The 27,404-nt window shown below is 61.7% G+C and overlaps 1 protein-coding gene across 1 annotated transcript in view; it reads right to left on the reverse strand.

Moving 5' to 3' along the window:
• The window catches only part of ADGRD1 (adhesion G protein-coupled receptor D1), a 65,607-nt gene that overhangs the window by 30,238 nt on the left and 7,965 nt on the right, over positions 1-27,404 (reverse strand). The window contains exons 4-14 of the mRNA XM_090291001.1: positions 25,934-26,029; positions 23,484-23,606; positions 19,328-19,507; positions 17,757-18,011; positions 14,486-14,553; positions 13,682-13,837; positions 12,539-12,598; positions 11,283-11,400; positions 10,366-10,476; positions 9,516-9,591; positions 6,888-7,029 (exon numbers count right to left, since the gene is read on the reverse strand). Of these exons, the coding sequence (XP_090147127.1) occupies positions 6,888-7,029; positions 9,516-9,591; positions 10,366-10,476; positions 11,283-11,400; positions 12,539-12,598; positions 13,682-13,837; positions 14,486-14,553; positions 17,757-18,011; positions 19,328-19,507; positions 23,484-23,606; positions 25,934-26,029 (1,385 nt within the window). The remainder of the gene's footprint in view (positions 1-6,887; positions 7,030-9,515; positions 9,592-10,365; positions 10,477-11,282; positions 11,401-12,538; positions 12,599-13,681; positions 13,838-14,485; positions 14,554-17,756; positions 18,012-19,327; positions 19,508-23,483; positions 23,607-25,933; positions 26,030-27,404) is intronic.

Genomic DNA, 27,404 nt, shown 5'->3' on the forward strand with positions numbered 1-27,404 from the left:
GTAGCTGGGGACAGAAAGGGGCTTCCAGGAAGAAAAACGCAACATTTATTGCACACAGTGGGCACCAATGTGATGGGAAACAGGATGTGAACGTGGAGCGGCGGGAGGGGCGTGCGGGGGCTGTGTCCGCGAACGGTGGCCAGAGGGAGGACAGGACTCAGCACAAATCCAGCACCCGACGGGGACAGCTGGAGGTGTCGGAGCCTGGACCTAGGGCGCAGCCCGGTTGTGTGCCAGCAACGGGCGGGCGTTCTGGCCCCGGGCACGGGTGCGGTGACGTCCTGTGCTCTGGGGTCGGCGGAGCCCCCAGGTGAGCCTGCACTTCAGACAAGGGCCCAGGTGCGTGGGGACTCGGCTCTCGGGTGTGCTCGCCCGGAGGAGGGACTGTCACCCCGTGGGTCACGACTGTCCTCCTTGTGCTCACACCTCCTACCTCCGGCTGCTGAACAGCTCGCGGAAGCCCAGGCGTCCTCCCTGAGTTGGGCCCCTTAAAGCCGCCGAGAAAGGACAATGTCCTCGACCCCTATTGTTCTGGCTGCTCAGAACCCGTCCCCATGTCCCTCAATTTGCCCTAATTAGTCTCTCCCCCCCCCCCCACTTTCCTTCCCTCTTCCCTTTCCCTCTCTCTCTCCCCCTCTGTCCCCACCCCCACCTCATCTCCCTCTGCAACCCACGTCTGCGAGTTCTGTCAGTCCTGCCATCAGCCCACCACGGCCGCCAGGAAAGCCCAGGGAGCCCTCGGTCCTCTGCTTCCCCAGCCGTGACCAGGAACGCGGAAGCACCTCCAGCCTTGGGGAGACCCGCCCTGTGCAGCGTGGAAATAGTGCGGCAACAGCGGCGCTCACTCGGGGACTGAGACCGGGGACAGGTGAGAAGACAGAGACATGAACGGGGCGTGAGCCGTGCTGGTCAGTGGCCCTGGACCCCTCGGAATGGATGGGCAGGAGCTCCCCCCAGAATGGGCCTTACTTGGGGTTCTGGAAACCTGATCCGTCCTGCCTGCCCCAGACCCCCTGTGTCTCCCGGAGCCTCGGCCTGGTCCTGCCCCGGGTAGGTAGTGAGCTCCCCGCCCAGGGGCAACACCCAGAGCTGAGCATCTACAGCAAAGACGTTCCCCATGTGTGTGAGCAGCAATCCCCCTTCGCTCCGCTCCCAAGGCCCCTTCTCTCCTGGTCCTTCCTGGGCTAATCAGGGGTCTCTCTGGCCAGCGGACCCCGGGAGGGGCTGGCCCTTGGTTCCAGGCTCACTGGGCTATGGCAGATGTGACTTCTGCAGCGAGAGGAGGAGGGGACCCCAGCACAAACCACCTAAAGTCCAAAGGTGGGGGAATGAGGAGTTTGGGGCCAGGCACCGGTAAGTGTCAATTCACCTCCGCCGCCGGGAAGACAGTGTCCCTCTCTTCCTTGGACAGTTACCCTCCGTCCACACACATTCAGAAAGCTCTGGGGAATGAGGCTTCACCAGTGTGCCCGACATCTCATCTCCAGAAAACGATGTATTGTCACAGAGACTTCTCAGTTTGCTTAAACAGAGGCTCTTCGGTGGAAATGTATTCCAGTGCAAATGCGGAGGCTGTTTCAGATCAAAGACTAGAAGGCGGAGAAGTGCGCGCGGCTCTTGTTGACATCAATCAAAGGACACAAGGAGCCGCTGTGGTTCCCGGGGCGCGTCCGCACGACCCACGGCCTGCGTGGCATGAATATATCACCTTCCGCCCCAGCTGAACACAGGTGGTAAGTGTTGAAGCTCGTTCGCAATCAGCGGTTCGTGATCTCTGGCAATTTAGGCCAGAAAAGTGCTATTCAGCTGTAGAGTGAGCGGGTCTAGGGCACCGGGCCTGCCCAGCTCTGTCCAGACTGTGACAATGAGGGTCGTCCTTGTCCTCGGAAACATAGCGGACTCTGCTGCGCACAGGGCCGCGGGGTGAGAGGCGGCGATGCCCGCGGGCACGGGCCGAGGCCCCAGCCTCCTGCACGGGCTCCCAGGACCCTGGGTTCCAATGTGCGCTTCTGACACTGAGCAGCGCATGCGCCCCCTTCCTTGGGGACAAGCCCAAGCAGAGGAACAAGGGCTTCCGGGACCACCTGGAGCACCGTTCATGAGCCAAGAGCAACCGCCTCCTTTTCAGCCCCAAGTGCACCCCCTGCGGTGCCTCACGCACGGGAGGGGCTGTGGGCAGGTGCATGTTGCACAGTAAAGGGTGGGTGAGTGAGATTTTCTTTAAACAGACCTGGTCTGAGAGTCCTGCTGGCGCCCCGGGCCGAGGGGCGCTGCCTGCTGGTGTGGCAGCGGGGGCCCGGGAGGAGGGGCTGGGCGGGCTGGGTGCCACCTGGCCCCTTGGGAGAAGCTTGGCGGCCTGTGTCTGAAGACCGAGGGTCTCCTGGGAAAGGGAAGCCCCCTGCTCGCTCTGTGCCACCGTGGGGGGAATCCTGGGCCCAGGCCAGTCGGGGACCGGTTCAGAGGCGCCCCCCTAGGTGGCAATGCACAGAGGAGCTGCTGGAATGCTGGGTTCACACAGGTGCGCCATGGGGACACCCGGACATGGATGGGGTGACGGCATCTCCTGGGCCTTCCGAGGGGTGCGCAGAGCCGGGGAGAGGCCAGGTCCTTCTTCCTAAGGATCCCAGGCCCCTCGGGACACAGGGAGCTGGCACCCCAGTCCCCCGCTGGAGGTGCAGAGCCACAGAGCCGTGCAGCTGGAGCCGGTGGTCCCTGGGAAGCGATGGAGCCAGAGGTCACGGCCATGAGGGGCCACCCGGGGCTGGTGACCAGATTTAAGACAAGGACTGAATTAACGCTGGAGCTGGTGGTCGCTGAGACCTGCCCTGCAGGAAGTAGCAGTTGGGCAGGAATGAATCTGGGCATTGGGACTGTGGGTATTTTTGACAACGTAAAATTTTTAACTGTCTCATGGTCCAAACAACCCACCACGAGTTAATACTGCGACGTGCAGAGAACTCTTGGACATCAATACAGAAACAAACAACATAAAAAAGAAAACGCAGACAGCGGGGAAAGGGACCCAGCATCCGTACTAATCAAAGAAACGCAAATGACAACGATCAGTGGGTGAGGACAGTGTGAACGGCTGCAGCCCTCCTGCAGGGCCGTTTCGCAACGCATCAGTTTTAAAATGTGCATCTCACTGAAAACAGCCAAGGCAGTCCCAAGAACACAGCTGGCGGCCGGGGACCTCGGGACCTGCTGGGGACCTGTGAGGAGCGGCGTCATTGTGACGTGGGGGATGGGCCCAAGAAAAACCAACAGAACCAAGGCGCGGTCTGGAAACAGCCACACGGGAAGGACTGGCTGGGTTTACGACTTGCTGACGACCAGGCGTGTGATTCATGACAAAGGGAGGCTTCTCTCTGCAGCAGCGAGGGGAATTAGATGTCCACGTGGGAGGAATAATCAACGAGGACGCCGGTGTGGGCCCACACAGAGCAGGGAGAGCGCGACCCCCGGACACGTGAACCAGAACGCAGCACAGGACACGGCCTCCGTGACCTTGGGAGACCCTTGACCAGGACACAGAAACCGCGAGGCCCAAGAACAGGGCTTGAAGGATGGGATGGCGTTAACATTCCAAACTGCGTCCCCTCAGGAGACACCCTGACGGGAAAGGGCAGGACCCGGTCACAAGAGGTATTTGCAACGCGTGCATCCAACAAGGGATTGACGGCCGCCGCGCAGCGCATAAAGAAGGCCTGAAAAGATCAGTAAGAAAGAACTCAGACAACCCAATAGGAAAAGGTGCAGAAGACTTGAAATAGGATGGATGGAAAATGGTACCGGAATGTTCAAACAACGTATAACAAGGTGATCCACGTCCTTAGTCATTAGGGAGGAGAAAATGCAGACACACCCGCGGTCCCAGTAACCAGGGGACGGGGACCACCAGCCGCCGCCGCGAGCTGGCAGCTGGAATCCTCACAGCGACAATGGTGTCAGGGAACCGCGGCCGTTACCGGACGACCTTGCGCCTCCCCTCGTAGGTTTATAGCAAAGACGTCACCCTGGGGCAGGTGCGTGTCCGACAAGCGTGGCCTGCGATCCCCAGCGTCCCAAGGGTGCCCGGGAAAGCCGGCATGTTCTGCGTCTCGTCCGGGGGCAATGCCATGGGTGTGTTCCCTGTGTGGGACATACTGCCTGCATGCGCACATGCGTGCTTCCTGCAGCTTCGCGGCGCCCCAGCAGCAGGGCGGTGAGACGCCGGGGCTAGCGTTTTCCCCCTTGGATTCTACCTGCTCCCTCGGTGAGGAAACGTGGGTCCGGCTTAGACATCCAAAGTAAACTTAAAAACGAGAAGAACAACGCGTAGGCTTGGACCTGCGCAATTCCGCTTCTAAGACGCTGCCCTGCAGAGACCACCGAACAGGAGTGTGGGCAGCGGGTTACCACCTACCCAGGGACTAAGCAGGAGAGCCCCTTGCGCGACCTCCAGGAGAGGCCTGGGGACCCCTGGGGCCGCACCCGCCCTGGGCCAGGAGAACTGGGCACCTCCACCTCGGGCCCCAAGGCCTCGGCCCGCAGCAGCTGCTGTGCTGAGCTCCCCCGCACGAGGACGGTCACCGTCTGCGCCCACCTCTCTTCTGAGCCCCGCTCCCCCGCACAGCACACCGGGCTGCCCTCCGACAAATCATTTTAACTGCAAAGAGCAGGCCTCCAAAACCGTCCTCAGAAATGTAAAAGCGGCCTTCAAAGGAAAACCCCAAACCCTGGAGAGCACTTGGCGCCGCAGCCCTCAATTACGGGGCCGCTGGAATGACAGACATCCCCTTGCTCCCCTGCCGGCTGTGGCCGCACTCAGAAACTCTGCTTCAAAAATAACTGCAGCAACTGACCATTAAACCAGGGCTGGGCCTCAACCCACCCTTTCCTCCCCCCCACCCCCCACCCCCGTTTCCAAACTGGCACCGCGGGGACTGCGGACTGAGCTGCGGACTTCCACAGACGCGCAGGAGGGCGGCCAGGCCTGCGGGGCCTGCGTCCAGCGGCAGCCGGGGACGACTGCCCCACACCCCCGGCGCTCGCACTGGCTTCTGGACCCGACGGGAGACAGGACAGTGTCCCGGACCCGTGGAAAACAGTGTCCCAGAGCCCCCCCGCCAAGCAGAACACCGCTCCCACAGGCTCCCCCGAGCTCCTCGCGGCTACAAGGCTGCAGGCTGGGTGTCCTTACAGAAAAGGCCGTGCTTCCCAGGAGGAGCAGCACCGGGCCCTCCCCCCCACCGGCTGCTGCCCACCGGCCTCGCCTGAAGGCCCCCAGCTCCCTGCAGCATCTCACGGCCACATGGCAAAAGCCCAGCAGTAGAAGCACTAAAATCGCCCCGGTCCACGTGGCTGAGCCCGCCGAGGGCACCTCCCGAGCGCGTGCTGCTCATGCCAGGGAAGGGCCTCCGCCCCGGCCGTGAGCATCATCCCCGCAGGAGGAACCTCGTAAACAACCAGGTAGCGAGTATGGCGGCTTCGGGATGGACGGGCCGCTGGGACGGGGCTGAGCCTCCGCCCTGCGCTAAAGCTCCCTGCGGCGCTGGGAGGGCAGAGCCCCCCGCTGCCCCTGGGGACGGCCACCCCGACGCCCACACCCAGCCGGCCTCGAGGGCACACACCTGCTGCAGAAGGACAGGTGCTGCGTGGGCCCCGTGCACGGGGGCCCCCAGACTCATCTCACTCAGGGTGGGGCCAGGGCGGGAGGCGCAGCGGAGGGGGACGGGGACAGAGCTGCGGCTGCCGAGGATGAGCGGGGTCTGGAGGGGACGGCGGCCGCACACGGTGTGACTGTGCCGACCACCTCCGAGCCGTGCGCGTAAAAGCGGCCAAGGTGGTCAGTTTTGTTGTGTATATTTTATGGCAATTTTAAAAATATGGGCATATTTGGTGATTTTCAGAGGGGGCGGGGGCGTGCTGGGGCGGCACGGGCGGCAGGTGGCAGAGCCGTGCGGAGGGCTCGCAGGAGGGCAGGCCTGCAGGGGACGGCCGCTCTCCATCATGGGGGGGGCATCCGTCCTTCCTGAGAAAGGAGGGGAGGCCGAGGGGCTGCTGAGGGTTAGCTGGGAGTGCACTGGGCCTGTCTGGGGTGCTCACAGGCACGGCTGGCGGGTGGAGCTGGCGCCTCAGGGGACCGGAGGGCGGTGGGGAGGGCGCAGAGCTGGGTGACAAGGGGCTGCCCCACTCCGTCCCCTTTGAGGGGGGCTCTAAGGACTCGTGGGCAGGCGGCAGGGGCTGTGAACACAGTGGCCGGCACACAGCAGGTCTGTGGTTAGTGTCGGGGCAGGTGGGTCGGGAGGGAGGGAGACGGGAACTGTCAGGGGGAGACACGCCTGGCCACCGCGTTCCCCCATACGGTCCTTGAAACACCTCGCCATTCAGGGGACTGAATCCACCACCTCAGGACGAAGTCCTGGCCCAAGAGCAGCCACACCCTTTCTAAGGGACGGCGGCACATCTGCATCCCTGGCACGTCTGCCACGCTTGCCCGTCGACAAAGATGAAGTGAGTGTGGGGGAGCCCAGCTCACCTCGTGGGACGGGAGCTCGAGAGATAACGGCGCCTTCGGCCTGCTGACCGTCAGCATCACAGCGAGAACTGCCTCCCCCCGCCAGAAGGACGTTCATAATAAATCAGAGCCCCCCCCCCCCACTTCCCTGCAGCTGCACCTGCCTCAGGGCCCTTTCTACCCAAGGTCCAGGCTGCGTGACCCACCTCACGCCGTCCGTGGGACTCTCCACGGCACTCAAACACGGTCCCCAAACACGTGCCCGTCTGGGCCGGCACCATTACCATCGCAGACCCTTCATACAGTCACTCAGATGACCAGCTGCCCATCCCGTCCCGTGCAAAGCCAAACCAAAGGACAGCAGTGAGGGCGCTCTGCCCCGACTCACCAGTTTGTGCACCAGACGGACGGTGACCAGCGGCGCGGCCGACAGGTTCTGGGAGAGCGCGGGTGGCGGCGTGACCTCCAGGGAGATGAGGTAGCTGGCGGCAGAGAGCAGGCAGCCCTTGTACGCCGCTGCCTCCGCAATCCTGGGGAAGACGTGAAGGGTCGTCACGTGGTGGGAAGGGGGGCACACGACGAGGAGCCTGACCTGCTGGGGACTGGAGCCTTTGGGGGATGGGGCTCGGATGTCCGTCCGTCCGTCAGTGCCGGCTGCCCCTGCCAGGGTGGTGCTGGATGCTGGGGGTGGGTCCTGCACTTGGTATTTGAACCCTGCAGCCTGAGCTCCGGGGCTCAGATCTGTCCCCTTTAAGGACCCAGGCCGGGACCACAGGTGAGACAGGCGCTGACCTGACCCCGCAGAGTTTACTCATGTATTTAGTTTTACTTTCCTTTTCCTTCAGTTTCCGGGGGTGACACTGGTTAGCAAACAGGTCTCAGGTGCACGATCCACAACATGTCTCCTGTGCGCTGCCGCGGAGTCAATAACGTGGCGGGGAAGCCCGCAGAGACGGCCCAGGGAGCGTGAAGGACGCAGGCGTCGGCCAGCGGGCGCGAATGTTGGCGGTCCGCCGCATTGCCGTGCGGCCGTGGGTGCTGGCCTCCCGTCTGAGCTTGCCTCTCCGTGATGGTGACGTGGGGGGTGAGCAGCAGGCTGGGGTCACCTGCTCTCTTAGGCCTGGCTCCTGTGTTCCTTACAGAGGCCGCTCCGTTCCCCTCCAGCCCACGTGCTCTGCTGTTGACGCCCGGACGCAGAGGGAAAATGCTCAGAGGTCGCCACTTCTCTGCTACATGTCAGCCCTGAAGGGCGAGGTCTCGGCTCACGGTCAGGAGGACGGGAAGGGAGCCAAGCGACGGCACCTGGATGCTGGATCAAGCTGCTCCTGAAGCCATTCCTCATGCACCTTTCAGTGTCCTTGACCCAGTAAGTGCCTCTTCTGCTTAAAAACATTTCCTGGTCCCATTTTGAGTCAACAGCCCCTGCAGCTCCTTGCCCGGCCCAGCATGAGCAGCAGCGAGAGCTGAGCAGTCCACCGCAGCGGCGCCAGGGCACAGTACGGTGGCCTCCACGGACCTGCTGCAGGAGGCGGCCCGGCAGGAACCCGCCATGCCCAGCGCCACCCAGAAACTCTGCCGGGGGCCTGGCTGTGTGACTCTGCTCTTCATGCATTAAACTCGTGTGCTGCCTTGACCTCCCCACCCCTCCCCACCCAGGGGACTTAAAGGACATCACGATTCCACACGTCCTTTCACTCTCGTGAGAAACCGTAACTGCACGAAGATCACAGGCTGTGAGACGGAAGGAGGCCGGCTCTGCAGGCGACTGGGCGCACCAGGGAGCCGTCCCACGGAGCTGCTAATAGGCTTCTAATCATGCGCGGAATTTGAAAATGATCCTAAAGGCACAACGTGGACAGCGTCGGTCGCGTGTGAAGCGATAAAAGCCAGCACTTGAGCATCAGGGTCAAGGGCACGACGTCTTATTTACACAGTTAATTCCTGAGTGCTTGGAGTGACCCTCGAAATCAGCACTGTCCCCCGGTCCAGCGGGGGGGGCAGGGACGCGGGGACCCCACGCGTCTGCCCAAGTCCGCACGGCGGTCAGGGCGCCCAGCTGGGGTGGAAGCCCGGAGTCAGGCACTCAGACCTGAGCTGCGGCCCCAGCGCCCCTGCCTGCTCTGCCTCGGCCCCCACCCTGTGCCCGCTCGGGGGGCCCCGCCCACGAGGGACTGCACGCCCGAGCTGTGTGGGGCTGTTGTCATGGTTCATGAACAGCTTCGCATGAAGTGCTGGTTTCAGAACTCCCCCGGGCCGAGCACGCAGCTGTGACAGATGGGCTCTCGTCTCTGAGAAATGATCCTGTTCCGACTTCAGGAAAGCCAGCGAGGCCTTCAGTTTGCCGCGGGTGGTGTTCAGACGCCCCTGAGTGTCACTGATGCCAGTGGCGGAGGGCTGGGGGCACGGAGACCTTTGCTGTGTGGGCCAGGCCTGTTTACGGGACCCCCACCCCCACCCTGGGGAGTCCCAGGGAGAGCTGTGATTGGTCTGTTTGGGTCATGGGCCCATCTTGGTACCCCAGTCACGGAGGGGGGCTAGAGGATCCTGCCGATGTGCTCCCCCCTTCTTAGGCCCCCGGGCCCTTCATCCCCCAGCCGCCTGCTTAAGCTGGTGTGTGCAGCCCGGTCCCGGCTGACAGGGGCGGGTGCTGTGGTCTCGTTCTACAGAAGTGGGGACCAAGGCCCAGGGGTAGAGGCACGAGTCCAAGGTCACACAGTCAGCGCCAGGTGGGGTCGATATGGGGCCCAGCCTGGGTCCCTGGCCCCTGCCCATCAGCCGCCCCCCTTGGCTTGCTGAGGCCCCACAGGGGTTCGTGCGTCTCCTTCCCGGAGCCATGGCCTGTCCTTGTGCCAACACTGTGGCGCCAGGCGCTGGCATCATGAGCTCTCTGGCCCCGTGTTACACGGGCCTGTGATGGCGGGAGGTGGGTGTGTCGCTGCGGTCAGCCACCGGTAAGCACGCGCGCACACACGTGCACATACTGTGCCCTCTGTGCCGTGTGGCCCCGGAGACTCACTTGGTGTTGTCTGGCCGGATGTTGTTCACGTAACGATGCATCGTGTGGTAGAGGAGGCCCACGATAGTGGTCCAGGCTGGGGAAGAGCGGAGACGGAGACCCTGTCAGCGCTCCAGGTGACAGGCAAGTGAAACTCAAAGCCCCCAGCCAGACCCCCTCGCCCAACAATGTCGTGGAATGCGGCTGCCATCCCTGGGCACCTGCCGCACCGGCAGGATGGTGGTGGGGACAGAGGTGGGCTCCTGCAGGCTGGCAGGGAGGACGCCCGCCGGGGAGGGACACGTGGCCTGACGCCACCACTGGCCTTGCCCCCAGGCTCTGAGGCAGCAGCCAGGGGGGCCTGTCCTTTGGTCAGAGGGTCAGGAGCTGAGAACTCATGATTCTCCCCCATTGCCTGAGGCCCTGGGACAGAGGGATGTGAGGGGACAATAATGGCCAGAGTCGCTGGGGCCCCAGACGGAGCTCCTAGGGTCGGACGGTTTTCACCGTCTCCCTGGCTGCCTGGTCCACCTGCAGGGGTAGAAGCCGGGCCACAGGCACACTGGCTGGAGGCCACGTCTGATCGCGTTCAGACAATGGGCTTGTGCAGATGTTCGGGGACACTCAGTGCCCTTCCTGGTGGACCAGAGCCACCCAGAGGGCCCGTGTGAAACACAGGCTCCCAGCCTGCACCTGTTCCGCCTGGTCCGTTAGCTGGATGGACTGAGCGTCTCGGAGTTTCCCATGATGCACCTGTGTTGCTGAGGACAGAGCCGCTCCCGCAGGGACAGGTGAGGCCCATGGGCAGCCCCTCCCAGGGCAGGGAAGACTGCGGTGTAGCCCCTCCCCCGTGAAGGCCCGGGGCACCCACCTGGGCTGTGGAAGGCCTCGTGCGGGATCTCGATGTAGCTGTGTCCCTGGGCCGGGAAGCGGTAGTGGGAGGAGTTCAGGGTCCTGGGCAGGAGCTTGGCCACGGAGAACTCTGAGGGGAGGCCGGAGCCGGGAGCCGGTCAGCACCTCCAGGCGGGGCCGGTGTGAACCCCCCGACTTTTGCCTTTTGTGGCAGAACATGCCCCCCGGGGCAGGGGGTGCGAGTGCCTTTAGAAAACGGGGACCTGAAATAACGAGCCTGGAAGTCAAGTCGCCGTCCACCGGGCCACACCCGGCGTAGGACTCCGGGCCTGAGGGGCCCCAGCTTCCCCAGGCCGCCCTCGGCTGTGGCTGCCTCGTCACTGAATGTGGCTGCTTGTGCGGGAAGACCTCGCCAGGCTCCGGGACGCAGGGAATGGACACACTGAGGCCAGTCTCTGCGGCGCCAGGCGAATGTCACTGTGTGGAGGCAGCTGTCCTGGCTGACGCACCCCTGACGCTGACCCCTGACGCTGACGCCTGCAGGTCCCCTGGCTTGTTTCCAGAGCTGGCTCTCGGTGACACAATGACAGTGCCAGGCTCCCACACAGACTCTAAACTGCAGGGCCAGCCGGCCACCTACCCGCAGACTCAGTGGAGCCACCGTGGCCTGGCTCCTGCCCTGATCTGAGGGGGCGGTCACGTCGCACGACAGGCGCGTGGCCCCTGGTCACCACCTGATGCTCACGTGGTGCTGGGTGCACACTGAGCGCCCTGGTCTCACAGACTCCCCCAAAGTGCAAGTCACATAAGACAGCAGAGCCGGTGACCCGTGGGGTGCGAGGCAGCGTGTGTGTGAGACGGAAGCAGGCTTGGCGGGCGCAGGCCAGGGAGGACCCCCCCTCCCGCATCCCCTCCCCACCGCCGCTCGCCAAGCACCTGCCACGGAGGAGGAGCCCGTGAAGGCGACGTGGGGCTCGCCAGCGTGCAGGTTGGAGGAGACGTGCCGCATGACGATGTCCACGGTCTCGATCAAGCCGGGCACCACACCGTGGTCCTGGAACAGCACAGGAGAGCGCGTGACAGCGGCCGGGCTCAGCGCCACGGGCCCGGCCACCAGGCGCACAGAATCAAGCTCGCGCTCGCTCTGGGGACGTTGGTTCAAAGGCAGGACTCCCAGCGTCTGCTGAGCCCTCGCGGCCTGGGCTGTCCTCACCGTGACCAGGCGAGGAGGAGCCAAGCCAGCCCCACCATGACCCCGTTTCTCAGCAGCAGAGGTGACCACTGAGGTCACTCAGCCAGCCGAGTGCTCGGGAGGTGGCCCCAAGTCACACGGGCCTCCATGCCCAGACACAGGTGACAGATGCCTGGTCCCAGCTCCGCTCGGATGTCACCAAGGGACCCCAGCAAGTCTCCGAGCGGCCCCCACCCTACCCGCCCACAAGGAGGGGCTGATTGCCCCGAGTGCCCTCTGCTGAGCGCAGAGACTCAGGGTCTGCCCGTCCCCAAAGCCCTGCGTGGCTGACAGAGCCCGACTCATCGTCACTGGTGCATGCTCCGGCCTGAATTAAGGAAAAACAGGCTAAATCGGAGAGTCAGCCTCTCTGCAGACCCCACCCGCACCGCAGCGAGCGGAGCCTTGATTTTGGGAGACGCACAGCAGGGTGTTTGCCGTCGCTCCCTCTCAGGGTTCCCAGGGCCCCCTGCCTTTTCACCGCCCGTGTTTCCTAGCTTCCCCGCTACCCACGTGTTCAGCCTCGTAAACGCGTGAACTCAGTAAAGCTCATCTCAACAAGGAGAGAAGGAACAGTCTGTTCTCCTTCCTCGTTACTGGGAGCACGCAGGGCTCTCCTGTTTTTCACCTCTGCACTCAGGAAGGTCCTTTGCCACGTTCTATTCCACTCCCTCTTGTGATTTTAAACGTCAGAGGTGTTTCCTGTCCCCTCTGAAGAGTAACGCGAGGATTAAAGCTGTGTCGTGAAAACGATGCACAGAGCTCGGCCCTCGTGGAGAGGCGTGACGGGGTCCCGCGGCCCTGGCCGTACGCAACAGGAGTCTGCTGGGCCCCCTGCCAGCCCCAGGTCGGGACCCAGAGACGTGTCACTCGTCACACCTCATGTGTGCGAATGGGGATGTTTTTAAGCCACTGCTGGGAAGGGGGCGGGTCCCGGGGCAGACAGGGTGCCCTCTCTCACCTCGGACACGGCCGTCCAGCTGGGCAGCAGCAGAACCTCCCCCACGGTGTTCAGGAAAGTCTAAGGGAAGACAGAAGGGACTGCTGAGCATGCGCCCCCCGCCCCCAAACCTCGAGACCCCCCGAGTCCCCACTGCTATCAGCCTGCTGACAGACGGGGACTCCAGGAGCGGACTGTCCCCACGCCACTGACGGGGAAACTGAGGGTCACAGGGGTTGAATAACCCCACCCCCGCAGCTCGGAACGTCCCGCTCCTGCCCTTTGCAGACCCTGCGGCCCATCTGTCCTGTCAGCCTCCTGGAAGCGGAAAGGGGTTGGATCCGTGGAACCCAGAACGTCCTGAGTGAACGAGTGATGTCTGAGGAGCCTCCCCGGCTCCTGCGCTCAGGGGGCCCTGGTGCCACACAGGCCGCTTGTCGTGGCTCCTGGGGGTCTGTCTTCGGCGAGGACGCCGGGAAGAACTAAGCACCACACAAAGCCCTCGCCCGTGCCAGGCACCGCTCAGCACACGCAGGAGCCCACGCAGCCCTGGGGAGGCGGGGTCTACTGCCACCTCTGCCGTGACTCGGGTGAGCACAGGGAGGCAGGAAGGCAACAAGTAACGCGGCCACGGGCACGAGGCGACACGCGGCCGCCAGACCCCGCGCGCCTGCTCTGGGCCCCGGGCTTTCGTGAAGCAGCCCCCCCACTACGCCGGCCCAGGCCCAGGTGCTCGACAGAGCACGTGAGGTCCACACGAGCCCCGGCCGGCCTCTGCCTTGACCTGGGAAGTATTTGAGGACAATGTCACGCACTGTGGCTTCACCCTGGGACTTCCCAGTGCTGACACCGTGGGCGCCGGGCCCGCGCTGTGGGGATGGGGGTCTATGGCCCCACGGCAAAGTCTGCGAGCTCCGCCGCTCACCGGGCGCCAGCCCAGATGCCCACCAAGCGCGTGGGCCCCTGCGAAGGAGGCCCCGCGGAGCCGCTGGGGCCGGCTGGAGCGGCCGCACCACCTGGCCGCTTGTAACAAGCGTGAAATCCAAACTTCGTTGCCGACGTTCGTCATTTGTTTTACGTCCGTGTAAGTCAAACCAGGCGCGTCTGTGGGCCGCGGTCCGGCAGTCCCCTGGGCGCCCAGACGCGGATGGGGAAGGGCTTTACCTCGGTGAGATTCAGCGCCGTCTCCGCAGACAGGGACTTGTCAGGCAAACTGCGGGACACGTTTTGAAGGTAACTCAGGACAACGCCAGGACTCTGGAAGGTCCTCCTCTCCTCCGTCAGGTTGGTGATGACGGGGCAGTAGGCGTTGGTGGGCGTCTGAAAAGCAAGCTGGCAACGTGAGCTCCTGCTGAGAGCAGAAGCCCCGTCCCCTGGGCTCACACCTGTGTCCCAGTAACAGTGAGGCTGGCACGCCCACGGGCCAGGCACCCGAGGCCAGCGTCACCACGCCACCCGTGTGACATTTCCTCCCCACGGCCATCCCATGGAACACGCGCCTGTGTCCCACGTGAGGCTGAGCCCAGAGGGACTGAGACCAAAGTGAGTGGTAGCCCTGGGACTTGAACCCCAGCAGACGGCTCCGGAGGAACAACGTGCGTGGACACTGGGGCTCTCCAGAAGGGATGCCATCTGGGTGCAAAGACAGATGCCGGGGGGCCGTTCTCCGTGCGATGCCCCCCGTGCTCGGACGTCGGGACAGAGGGGAGCAGAGAGAAACCACGCCCGGGGCCACCGTGCCCCCGCCCTGGGAGAGGTCCCCGTGAGCCTTGCTGTCTCCTGTGCTCCTGCGGCACCCGCGGTGACGGGCCCACGAAGCAGGGAGTTTCTGGTCAGCGATGGCCCGCAGCCAGCTCGGGCCTCCCCCCCACGTCCTCCGTCCTCCCAGGCGCCGCGCTGCCCGCAGGAGACCGCAGGCTGCCTGCCGCCCCGCGCAGCGTCCCAGCAGAAGGGCGCGCGTCTGCTCACCAGGGTGCCGGCGGCGGTGGGCGTCCCGAGGGAGCTGGGTGGTGCTGGGGACGGCCCGCTGTGCTTCCCTGTGAAGAGCGGAGAGCGGCTGGTGAGAGGCCAAAGCGGGGGCACCACGTCCCCCAGAGGAAGCGCCGTCCCCACTCCAAAGCCCGCCAGCTGCGGGCCCAGCCACGAGGGCCCGGGCGGCTCTGAGCGGGAAGGTCCGCGGGAAGGTAAAGGGCTGACGCCCAAGCTTCACGGATGGTGTGCGCAGATTCCCCAGGTCCAGCTGTTCTCCCACCCGTGTCCTCCGCGCTGCTGGACACCTGTCCTGGGAGCCACCACGCAAAGTGAACGGACTCGGTGTCACCCCCCTCAGGCCAAGAAGGAGCCCAAAGCGATGGACTTCAACCGCGACCGGACAGAAAAGACAGACTGCTCCCTGCGGGGCGGGCCCCTCTGCCGTCGGCCCCGCCCTCCACACAGAGAAGGAGGACCCGGTGGGGGGGCCCTCCGGGCCCTGCTCCCTGACAACGCAGCTCTTCCTTCCATTCAGAATCCATGTGGTGAGTTATGAATAGCGACAGAGAGTTAATGACGAATAATTACGAGCTCACAAAGTAGGAGACATCGGAGACCCCAGACCCGCGGTGACGGAGCAGGAGCTCCCTCACGGGGGAAGCCCCTCAGGATGTGCTGGGAGAGCTGACCCCTGGGCTGGGGAGCAGGTGGGGGTAGAAGGCACGACGCCCGGGACCACAGACACTCTGCTCTCCAAGTCGGCTCCACACTCGTCCCTGCCGCACAAGGACTCACAGGGGAGCCACCCACTAAGCCACACGACCCAGTCAAGGCCGAGACGCGTGTGTCCTGCCGTCCCGCCCTCCCCGTGGCTGACAGCCACCTGAGACAGAGGAGGAGCACCACACGCCCCATCCTTGGGGCCACGGTCCCGGCCGCGCCACGTGAGCCCCAGCTGTGTCTAGTGTCCGCCGTGGGGCCCCGGCAGCAGGGGCCACGTGTGGCTGTGCTGGGGTGGAGCCCGCCGGTGCCAGGGGACCAACACTGTCCCGTGGCGCGGGTTAGAAAAGGTCCCGCCTTCTGGACCCAGCACTCCGACGGGATTAGAGGAGGGCCCCCTGGACGGGTCACTCGGAGACGCGTCCCTCCAGGCACCGGCAGCCCCAGGTCCCGTGCAGAGGGACCCCCAGGCAGAGAACGGGTTCGCGTCCTCCTGTGGGGACCGTGTCCCGGGCCCTGGCTGGGGTCTGCCCAGCTGCAGGTCTGAGCACAGTGGCCTGACTGGCTCTGGGGACACCAGGGCCACTTTTCCTACACGTGTTTCACACCATATGCACCTGGTCACAGAACCAGGCCCCCGAGTGGCACGGTTTTCTGATGGGTCCAGACTGGGCCCAGCAATGGCTCCCTGGGACGCCAAGTGCTGACAGAGCCTGTCCTCCGTCCCCCCGGGGATCGAACACCCTGCCCCGGGTGGGGGTCCCTGAGCCCAGAGATGTCCTGGTGACAAGGGGCTGCGGTGACAGTGACGAGAACCACAAGCTTTGGGGCCACCAGCTGTCGGAGGGGCAGAATTCATTTGCGGTCCCCGTACACAGACACCCCCCCACGTTGGGTGACAAGTCCCTGACTCCTGGGCCATAAAATGCAGAGATTGATCCCCGTCTTCCTTGTGGAGGACACTCCACTTTGTCCTGTGTCACTTCCGTGGAAGGGAGTGAATTTCATTTTCCAGTGACAGACGGGGATGTCAGAGGCAGCTGTGGGCACGGCGGGTGTCCCTGCTTCTGAGACCAGCACCCTGTTTGCCTCCGGGTCTCGGATGCGGCTCAGCCCACCCCACTGTGGCGCCCGGGCAGAGGGGACCCAGGCTCACGGGAGTCAGCACAGCTGGCACCCCGGCCACAGTGACCAGCCCCGGGAGGCGCAGGGCAGACGAGGGTTGCGGCCAGTTCTGTCCCAGGGGACGACCGAAGGGGAAGCCCCTTGCTTTCTGCCAAGATCGCCGGAGGGGGGGACATGGCTCTGGAGGGAATGGCAGCCACGTTGTCACCCCAAGAAAGCTCAGGGAGGCAGGGTCGAGCGGGGGCCCCTCGTGACAGCCTGTGAGCACCTGGAGGAAGCCAGTTCTGCAGCAGAGGCCCCGCCCCCTCGCACGCAGGTGCCCCCAGAACAGACACCGGCTGTTTCCACCGTGTGAGATGGTGGGTTTCCTGTCACACCCTCATCAGGGTCCCAACCACTGAGGGGCTTCGTGTCCGACCCTGGGCCGGTCACCCCGGGTCCTGACCCCCGGCACCCCCGCTGCTCTGGGGTCCATGCAGAGGCCAAACCCGGCACAGCTATGATGTGCCCTGCGGTGACGGCCACTGCGGGAGGATTATTCCAGGTACCGATGAAGAAACGGTGTCCTCACTTGTGGGCAGGACGGGCATGGACTCGCAGGGAAGACAAACATTCACGCTGCAAGCGGCTGAAACGTGCTGGACACGGGCTGCCTGCGGGCCCTGCACCACGGCCCCCGTTACCACGGCTCGTCCTCCCGACCCCGGCTCGGGGCAGGGACGTCATCCCTCCAAGCGGAGGTGACAGTGTCTGCAGAGATGCGGACCCGCAAGGCCCCATGTCACGTGGTCCCAGGCAAATCCTCAGCGGCGGAAAGGTAACCGTGATCCCGGGGGGCGGGGGGGGGGGCAATGGGGGAGTAACTGTTCCTCGCGCTGGGTCCCCTCTGGGGGCGGGAGGCGAGGCTGGTGTTACGTGAATTTTACCTCAGTGCAAAACCCCCCAAAATGGCCTCCCAGGTCCAACGGCTCAGCATGGCTGGGGGACAGCGCGAAGCCAGGCCGGCCTGCCCTGGGCTGCGTGGGAAAGGAAGCCCCAGGCTCCCCGAGGGCCGCCAGCGAGGGAGCGAGGCTGACAGCAACACTCATGGGCCAAACGCGCGGATGGACCTGGGTCGTTTGCTCCCCAGAACGCCTTGTCATCACCCATCACCCAGACTTCCAAACCCCGGTCTCAGGAGACCATTTCTCTCAGTGTGTTGCTGGCAAATCGTTCCTTCTCTGTCTTAGGGAGCAGGTGCTCCAGAAAAAGCCATTGTAGGGATGAGGCTCATTAGGACAGATGTCACCACAGTGATGACGGCTGCATCAGGAGAGTGGGGACAAGAGGCAGGCTGGGAAGGGGGCAGACACGCAGGCGTGCCCTGAACAGACACCTGCCCCACCCCTGCACGCAGGTGCCCCCCGCCTCGCCCCTCACTGACCTACAGCCGCTCCGAAGTACATGGCGATCTCGTCTGGGGCCAGCGCCCGCTCCCAGATGATGAACTCGTCAAAAACGCCGTTCTCATAACACCGGGTCCGGTCCTGCTCAGAGCCTATCACCAGGTTGCCGCTGGGGTCCCCGTAGGTGTGAGACACTTTCCCCCGGGGGTCCGTGGTGCTCAGGGTCCCGTTGATGTAGACTTTCAGGCCCTCCTTGGGCCTCCATGTGAACAGCACGTGAGTCCAGTGGGGACCTGGAACGAGCAGAGGCCGCCATGCCGAGCGCCGTGGGGGCAGCGCCCGCCGTTCGCCTCTCTGGGGTTTAGGCGCATCCCGCCTTCCCAATGTGTCCCTGTCCCCTGGGGAGTCTTCCCTTCGGTCCCCATACAGACCTGGCCTTCCTCCGTCCTTTGGAGCACAGGAGAAAAACTACCCCCCCCCCCAGATCCCAGAAGCAATTCAAAGAGACCCTTCGCTGTTTTAAATAAGACCCTTTTCTCTTTTAAATTAAAATGAAATAATAACCAATGGTTGTAAATTATTCAGAACATCCTTTAAACCCTAACCTAACCAACTTCTGCTCCAACGAAGAACGTGGGCCACAGCCAGCACGGTGGCCCCATGGGGGCTGGGACCGGCCTCCGACCGGGAGCTTCTGTGACCCCGCGTCCCGCCGGCGCGAGGCCCACGCTCAGCCGCGGGAAGCACGTCCATCAGACTTGCCCTCACAGGGACCGCGGCCCTGGTACCCTGTGCTGGGCCCACACGTCTCCGCAGGCTTGCTCCTGGGGGGACCCTGTCGCCCCTCCTCAGGACCCCAGTCCCTGGGACCCAGCAGCCCCTGAACTCCCCCAGAGGCTCCGTCAGGGCTCCCTGCTCTCTCACTCTGGGCCCCCGCAGAGCACGTGGACTCCCAATTGGCCCAAAGTACGCTCGCCCTTGAGTCTCAGGCGAGAAGAGGGCAGCCCTTCCGTGGACTATAAAGAGTGCATTGCCTCCAGCGCCCCCGCTTCCCAGGTGGGAACAGTCGGGACCCAGGGGTGCCCAGAGCACGGGGAGAAGACTGCACCCTGGGACAGAGCGGCTGGTGCCTCGTATTTAAATGGGGAAACGGAGGCACGTGCGCGGAAGTCAGCACAGGGGGCTGGGCCTGGGCTGCTGGCTCCAGGTCCGTGTTTTTCAGCCGAGACACATGGGCCAGAACACGAGTTTTCCTGAAATACCTGAAAGAGGCCGTGCCTCCTGGAGGGAACCACTCTGGCTTCGTTCTGCCCCCTCTACTGCCGCACTGCCCTCCTCGGTCACCCCCAAAGGTGTCCCCAAACGCCTGGGTCCCGCTCACCTCTCCCCTCGCGGCTCCCTGCCTGCACCCCAGCATCATGCCCTCAGGCGACCCACTGGCCACGCGCCACGAGGAAGCAGGCGTCTCCAGACAGAACCATGCTGGCCTCTCCACGGCCACCGCGGGGCGGGGATGGGCGCCCCGGCAGGGAGTGGGCCCCGGCACCCCCTCACAGGAGGGGCTCTCCGGCGCGTCCCGGTGGCCCCTCTGGGCTGAGGGCGCCCTCACCTGGGGGGCTGAAGGAGGCCTGCCACGTCATGGAATTGTCCCGCGTGTACAGCTCCACGAAACCTTTGCCGCCGCTGGAGCAGACCTTGAACCCGTCGGCAATGACCTCTGCCCCGTACGCGGAGGGGGTCGGTCTGGACTGCTTGCCTTGGATCTTCCAGAAGAAAGAAAAGGTGACCCCTGCGGAAGGAAAGGCGTTGGTCAGCACCTGGGACGAGCGGAAGAGACTTACCCTCTCCGCTTTCTCACTGAAAACAGCAATTTTTCTTCATTCGGGAGACAGTGGGTATTCAGTCCAGAAAATACAGACAAAATAATAGGTGCTATTTATTAAGGTGTCACTGAGGACCGGGTACTTCTCTAAGAGTTTTAAGTGAATGATGCCCTGAATATGACAAAAGCCCCTGTGGGGAGAAACCGAGGCTGCGTGCCCAGGCCCACTGGACGCGTGGCTGAGGCTCGCCCGGACCTCCGGCAGCCTGAGCCCGGAGCCTCGTCTCCGTGGCCGACAGCCTCCTTCCTGTGCCCCTGTCAGGCCACAGGCTTGGTGTCACGGCACCGGGCTGGCTGGACAGTCCGCTCAGCGGCCTCCACACCCTGCTGGGGGCTCGTCCGGACCCCCAAGTGCACGGCGGCACCTCATGGAGCTCTGACAGCACAGACTCTGCTTCTCTGACCCCAGGTACGTGTCCCCTGTTTGCACCGGGGTGCATGGCGTATGTATGTGTGTGTGTGCCCATGTGTCCGTGCATCCATTGTGTGTGTGCTCGCATGCACAGCCAGCCAGCTGCCTGGACCCCGTGTGTGAAAGCCGCAGACAAATCCAGCCGCCTCGGCCTCCTCACCTGGCCAGGCTCTGGGTGACGGGGCTTGGGGACGCCGGGGGATGGTCGTGCCCAGAGCTGGTTGGCACAGGCCCATGACAGGGTTGGGAGGAAAGAGGTGACGGCCACGTGCCTGATTCATACAAACAGCACAAATTCAGACTTAGGGCTTTATCTCCGAGTGGCATTGTGGACAGAGTCTTAGAGAGCCACTGAAAAGAAGCCATTTGTCATCGATTGTAAATAAACTCGGGTCCCATTAGCAGCCGTGCTGACTGCCATGCGTTATGAATCAACATATTTGTTACGAGCTGTCCGAGTGTCTCGTGACAATAGAACTGTGACAGTGATGTTGCACCACACCTCTGAGGTTCAAACCCTTAACATGATTAATGTAAGCATGCGAAACATAAATGATTTCATAACCTGGTTTGGAATCTCTTCATTTTTTTAAAAACAGAAGAGGCCCGGCCGGGTGGCTCAGCTGGTTGGAGCATCGTCCCATGTACCCAAATGTTGTGGGTTTGATTCCCAGTCAGGGCCCAGGCCTGGGTTGATGGTTCGATCCCCAGTCAGAGCACACGCGGCAGGTAACTGATCTATACTTCTCACATCGATGTTTCTCTCCCTTTCTTTTCTTTCTTCTCTCTCTAAAATCAATAAACATACTCTCAGGTGAGGATTAAGGGGTGTGTGTGTGTATGTGTCCCCTAAAAAAAATGGAAGGGGCCTGGGCCTAGGGGCTCAGGGTCGAAGCTGAAGGCATCACGCTCTCCGGGCCTCTTGGGGAAGGCAGAGTCCTCAAAGGTGGCCTGTGACGGGACTTGGTAAGGTCGCTCAGAGGGCAGCTGTGCCGCCCCAGGGCCTGGCCGCGCCTCCCGAGCGCGCTCCCTGCAGAGGAGGCCCGTGGAGCCTCCGAGGCGGGGTCGGCCCACTGCCTCCTGTCGGCCTGCGCAGTGGTGATGGCTGGGCCCGACGGGCCACTCCGGGCTCAGAGACAACCCGTTCCCCAGGAACGCGAACCCGACACGCACATTGCGAAACGTTTGTTATGAAATGAATTCCCCGTAGGGTTTGTGGAGGTCTGTTCTTTCCAAACACTTCGCTGCATTTAAAACTCCGTTTCATTCCACCCTGTCCTGGCCAAGCGTCTCCCTGTCCAGGAAGGACAATAAAACATGCCGCCTGGCGGGAGAGGATGGGGCCCAGGCCCGGCCAGGCCCTGCGGCCGTGTCACCGCAGCGGGGGCTCTGTCTGGGGAATGCTGATACTTAAATGCCAACTCACGTCCCCTCCGACGCCTCGCAGACTCACAGCAAGCCGTCCATATTAGCATTCTGAGGGACTTGCCTCTGGCACTCGGGGTTGGCAATACAAAGCAAAGGCCTGATGGAAAAACTCCCGAGGGCAACGGCGGCGGAGTCACGCAGCGCTTCTTTGCTTATGAGCGCGGAGCCCTGACCCACCCCACATACAGCCAGGCCAGGCCTTTCCCAACAAGTCAAAAAAAGAAAAGGAAAACTATGCAGCTGTCACAAGAAAAGGTGGGTAACTGTGAATGCATAAATATTATAAGATTCCACACGGCAAAAAGCGTACCCACAGCGAAGTCGGAAGACCAGAGACAGACCTGGGGCGGAAGTGCGTGTAACAGGTTGAGCAGATGAGAAGCCAGCGTCCTTACGCTCTGCTATAAAGTGTGTGCTCCCTGGCATTTAATGAGCACTTACTACGAGTGGGACGGCTATTCTGAGGATTTTACGGATATTAACTCTTAATTCTCCCAAAAACCCACGGGCCCCTTTTACATGGGAGAAAAACCAAAGCACAGAGAGGTCCAGGAATGTGTCCGAGGCCACACAGCCGGTGACAGAGCGAGACGGGACCCATGCAGCCTGGCTCTAGTCTGCACTGCACTCACAGGGCGACACCCCTTCCCTCAGAGGAAGTGTTTTTGGGGAGAGGGCTCCCTCACTGAATTAGACAAGAGTCCCAGGAACTCCTGGGGTTAAAAAATACACAACGCAGGCCTGGAGCAGGTGAGGAGTCCTGACGCATAGACCGTCCCCACTGTGTCCCTGTGGTGGGTGGGGTGGCGGGCAGAGGAGCCGCTGTCCCTGGATCCTAAGTGAACCCCACTGGCCGCAGGCGGGGAGGGTGCGGCATGTATGGGAGCTGTCCCTGCCTGGCAGAAGGAGGGGGCCTCTGAAGAAGCAAATGTGGGTGGGGCGCGGGGAGCACCCAGGCAGGGGAGGGTTTCTATGGGGGGCGGGTGTCTGGAATAGTCTCGAGTCATTGCCATTCCTGGGACCTACGCCACGTGCATCCCATCGGAGATAAATTCCAGTGGGGAGCTGGGGACACCCTTCCTGCAGGACACACCCGGACACAAACCAGGGGAGACTGGGCAGCCCCCCAGGGGGAGCGGGCCACCCCTGGCCCTCTGCGCCCCGGCCTGTGCCGGCCTCGCGTGGGTCCAGGGCTGCGTGAATCAAGAATAGCTCACATGACCGGCCGTGAACCTGGCCGTGGCTTTGGCCCCCAGAATCACCTCTCAAACCCTGGGCCCTGCAACGTCCAAAACGTGTTTCTGCCTTGCGAAGCCTTTGCCGCTTCGCGCTGGGACGTCGTTCGTGAGTCCCGGAGCCTTGTCTGTGAGTTCACTGCACCCCCGTCCCCACGAGCCACTGAGAGCCCACGGGCCTGCGAGCTGTCAGACGGGCCTGCCTTCAGCGCTCCTATTTCCCTAGCCTCGCGGACGCTCCTTTCGCTCAGGAGCATGGAACCTGAAGGCCTGAAGCCGACTCGGACGGCACAGGACCGTCCCCGGGCGCTGAAGTGCGGCCCAGGCGCCCGCTCGCGGAAGCTCCGGTGCCAGAGAGCAGGTCGCTTCTCACAGGAAAGGAAAACCCGACCCAGCCCTCACTGCCCTTCGCACCTGCGGGCTTTGTCCGGAGCGTCACCTTAACTAACCCAGCCCTTCCCTGTCCCCAGGCCACTGTCTGTGCCCTGCAGCCAGAAACAGCGAGCTGCCCCCCACAACCAGCCGAGCCCGCAGGAGCCGTCACCGCCGGCTTTCCGTGGGAGGTTTCTTTCCTTTACAAGACTGGATACTCCAGTCAGGTTCCTGCAAGATGGCGCTTCCGTCTCCAGGACGGGCCCCTGGTTAGGATTCCAGGCGCCTGCATCTCATCCTCCCTCCAGCCCCTTCGTGACGCGGTCACGAATTCGCCACTGACAAGCACGGCACAGACCCATCCGCCACCGCCCAGAGGAGCTGAGGCCGCCCGACGAGACACCGCAATCGCCCGCCGCGCGGGCGGGCCACTCACCGTCGGGGCCGCACTGGGCGGGGTCGCTGAGGCAGGAGGTCTTGTGCCTCCTGTAGTACAGCAGCGTGACGCCCTTCTCCTCCTTGAGGTAAATGCCTTTGCTCACCTTCCCTTCTACGATGTCTAGGTGAGAAGAATCACGACACCGTCTGTTAGTGGCGGCACGAGACCAGGAGTCTACGGACGCGCCAGGCACGTAACCTACAAATAAACGTACTTTTCACACTTACAATTACATATCTCTAGCGGCACATATGACTGAGGAATGTTAGAATCAGCCTTCATTCCCACGTGGTTATTAACAAAGGGGTTATAAATGATCTATACGTTGATGTGGATAGTAATTAATGAATAGCAATTAATATCTATGTTCATTAATATTATGCTAGTATATAATACTGGGTTGGCCAAAAAGTCCGTTTAGTCTTTTCCATAAACTAAAAGACACATTTCTCATTTTCACCAATAACTATTGATTTGGATAGTTTGAGTATGTTGGTGATCTCCCGCGTGGTAGAACGTTGATTGTTCTCAATTAATGTCTCTATCTGATCGCTGTCAACGTCAGCGTTTCTACCCGACCGTGGCGCATCGTCCAGCGGGAAACCTCCAGCACGAAACTCCACAAACCACTTCTGACACGTTCAGTCAGTCACAGCCCCTTCTCCACGCCCTGCACACATCTTATTTTGCGTTCAGGTGCATTTTTACCTTTCTTGAAATAATAAAGCATAATATGCTGAAAATGTTGCTTATTTTCTTTCATCTTCAATATTCAAATGGCTGCACAAACATGCACCAATTCTGATAAGTTTTTAATGCACGCTGATAGGACAGCTGTCACAATACACCCTAACAAAACTGTTTTGAATGAAGTTAAAGACACCTGGGATGACCTTACAGAAAAAATCAAACGAACGCTTTGGCCAATGCAATACGCACTACCCTGTAACAACGCTGCAGTTACGGTATTTGCCCAGTGGTTGAGGCACCAGGGCCGGTGGAATGAAAGCCCCTGGAAGTACGTGACATCCTGACCTTCCATGCCATCAGCCGGCTTTCTGAGCCCTTCCCACGGTGTCCTCACAGCCGAGTTCCCAAGTGGAACTCTCGACAGGAGCGTGAACCGAAAGCTGCACCTAAACGCTCCTTCCTGGAGTCCTAATCAACAGCCCCTGATCCCCGACATGGGAACTTGTGATTTTAAAAAAAAAACTCATTTTTTGACGCTCAGAGGGAAACCTGGAGTCACTTTTCAAATCATCCCGGGACAGCCTGCCACCTGCAAGACCGAGTGGCCCCGGGTCCCCACGGAGGCCTTCCACAGTGAACACGTCTGATGGGTGCGCGTCACTTAATTGTTTGCAGCAGCCATTTGCCACCCGTGTGCTGCCACAGTGTTTAAAACACGCGGCACCTGACTATTGAGTCAGGGGCACGGACCTCTTTTGCCTTAGATGTCAGATAAGAAAATGATAACAGCCTTGCGACAACAGTTGTCCAGCGTGAATGAAACAAAATCACGTCTGTATTTTTGGTCAGATTGGCAAACAACATACTTTTCGGTGCACCGCAGAAGTTTAGTAATTAGTTTACGTGTGGTGTGAGATGAAAAAGGTTGAAAGTCACTGGCTTACAGGCTGGATAACAAGGTCCAGACAAACCCTGGAGTGACCAGGCGTGTAGGGAGCACAGGACCTGAGCCGCCCGACACCGTGCCTGCGCTCGGGCGCACGCCTGCAGGGACAGCGAGCAGTCACGTGAGGGAATTAGGCTGCATTAAGCCCCGAACCAGACTGTCCACTTGGCAAGATTGATTCTGGAAGCCAATGACCTCCCAGCTAAATGAGCAATCAGTTATATTGAAAAAAGATCGCAGGTGATGCTCGGTCCCCTGACTTTGAGCTGCGCTGGGAAAGCGTGGAGCACGTGGGCTCTGGGCCCTTCGATACGATTAGTTCACCACAAGTCCAGTGGGGGGGTGTTTTATAAAACAGCTTCCAATGACTGAAAAAAAAATCCAGCCACCGAAGAAACGCTGATGTTCATGTTCACAAGAGATCAATGTTTTATGAGGTATTTTAAAGTCAATCTGGACGTCCCATTAAGAGCGCTTGCTTTTCCTACCCCCCAAATGCTATCCCTTCACAAACCCCAACAACTTCTATTTTTAGACAATCTCCTGTCATCTGTCTGTTTTGTTCTGAAAAGGAGCTGCTGCTTTGGAAGCGCCTGGTCACTTGAAACCTCACAGACACCTCCCAACGCATCGCAACTGGGCGTTTCCCTCTGTGCCCGACCCAGTGGTTCTTGTTCAAACCCGGGTCCTGTCCTTGCTTGGCCACCGATCAGCAGGCGCGCTGGCCCGGGGCGGGGGCCGAGAGGGGTGGGCCTTTCCGGTCGGTGGCCGGCCCGCCGGGGCGGCCGGAGGGCGGCGTAGGGGTGCTCACCTACGGTCGCAGAGGCATTGGAGTAGGCAGAGCCATTGGTGGGCACAAAGGCAGTGTTATGGGAGGGGCGCACAGTGAGGTTGCGGGCTGGCCATGCTGGGAGAACAACGGGAGAGAAAGCACAACAAGTGAGTGACAGGAGACGGGGACAATGACACATCTCTCAGCGGAACCGCCCAGGCTTCCTCCCCAACCTCCCCGCCCACCTCCCGCTCAGCCCCGCGGGGGGCCACACTTGGTGGCCCCATTGGGTCACCGCAATGGCCACGGCATCTGACCACAAACTTTGGTTCCAACCAGCTGGCCCCAGCGCCCTCCTGGACACTGAGTTGAGAGATATGAACTTGGACTCGGCCACACGACAGCCTTCACGGGGGACTCATGGGGGTGACGTCACAGAAACGGATGAGACAGAAACACAGCATGAAAACAACAGGACGTTTGACAAGTGTACAAAGTGACAGAGGACCTGGCAGCAAAGTATCGAGGCCGCACACCCACGAGTGCCCGGCAGTGGCCTGAGCTCACGGCTCCGGCCTGGGCTTTTCCCTGAGCAGCTGTAACCGCACGGAAACGTGCCAGGTGGCAGGCTCCACAGACTGCGGGCTCGGCACTCAGCCGCCGCGCGGTCTCCCTCCCGGGGCAAACGTCCCGATCCCGAGACGTGACGTGGATGGGAAATGGATGCATCGGGCAAACACAGTTTGGCCCCAGTGTCTCGGTGTCTGAGTTATGGCGTCTCCTTCACAGGAGGATTTTTCAGAGGTCCTTGTTTCCCAGACACAGAGAGGGCCTGATTGAACCCCAACAAGGAGTGGAACTAGGGGGTGGAGGAGAGAAATATACGCATCGTCATTTGAGTCCTTGTGTGAAATAACTCAACTTAGAGTGTCTGCGTCCTGACCAATGAACTCTGTCAACAAGGCATTCCGCTTGGTGGAATGATCTCCTGCAGAGGCTTTAAAATAAAGGCCCTGAGCAAAGACGATCGCATCAGGACAATGGGGAGCCGTGCATTTCAGCCCAAGCGAGTCTGATAACAAACTCGCCCGGGGACTTGCGTCGTCCTGCAGGGCACACCGCTCTCCGCAGACCGGCTGCGCTGCGGGACGGTCATTGCCACCCTCACCCCTGGCGGCCCCCACTCCGAGGACACCAGAGGCTGGGGCTTTGGCTGTAACACTTCTCAATTTGCAGATTTTAAGGAAAACACACTAGAACGTCAGGTGGCAATTTATGGAGCACATTAAGGCACAGGAATAAGGAAAATGCCAGCAGGCTGGTGTGCAGAGCACTAAGATCAGCGAGTGTGGGTTTTTAAAATCTGTCCCGCCACCAGTGTAGACAGACTGAGCGGCGCCAGCCCGCTGCGCCGCAGACCCCTCTGTGCGCGTCAGCCACCGGACACAATCAAGAGCAACGCAGGAAGCAAGAATGAAAGAGGAAAGGCGTCCCCCATCACTCAAAACGT

This window comes from Furipterus horrens, unplaced genomic scaffold (genome assembly GCF_987537825.1).
Source record: "Furipterus horrens unplaced genomic scaffold, mFurHor1.1.pri manual_scaffold_11, whole genome shotgun sequence".
Classification (NCBI taxonomy): Eukaryota; Metazoa; Chordata; class Mammalia; order Chiroptera; family Furipteridae; genus Furipterus; species Furipterus horrens.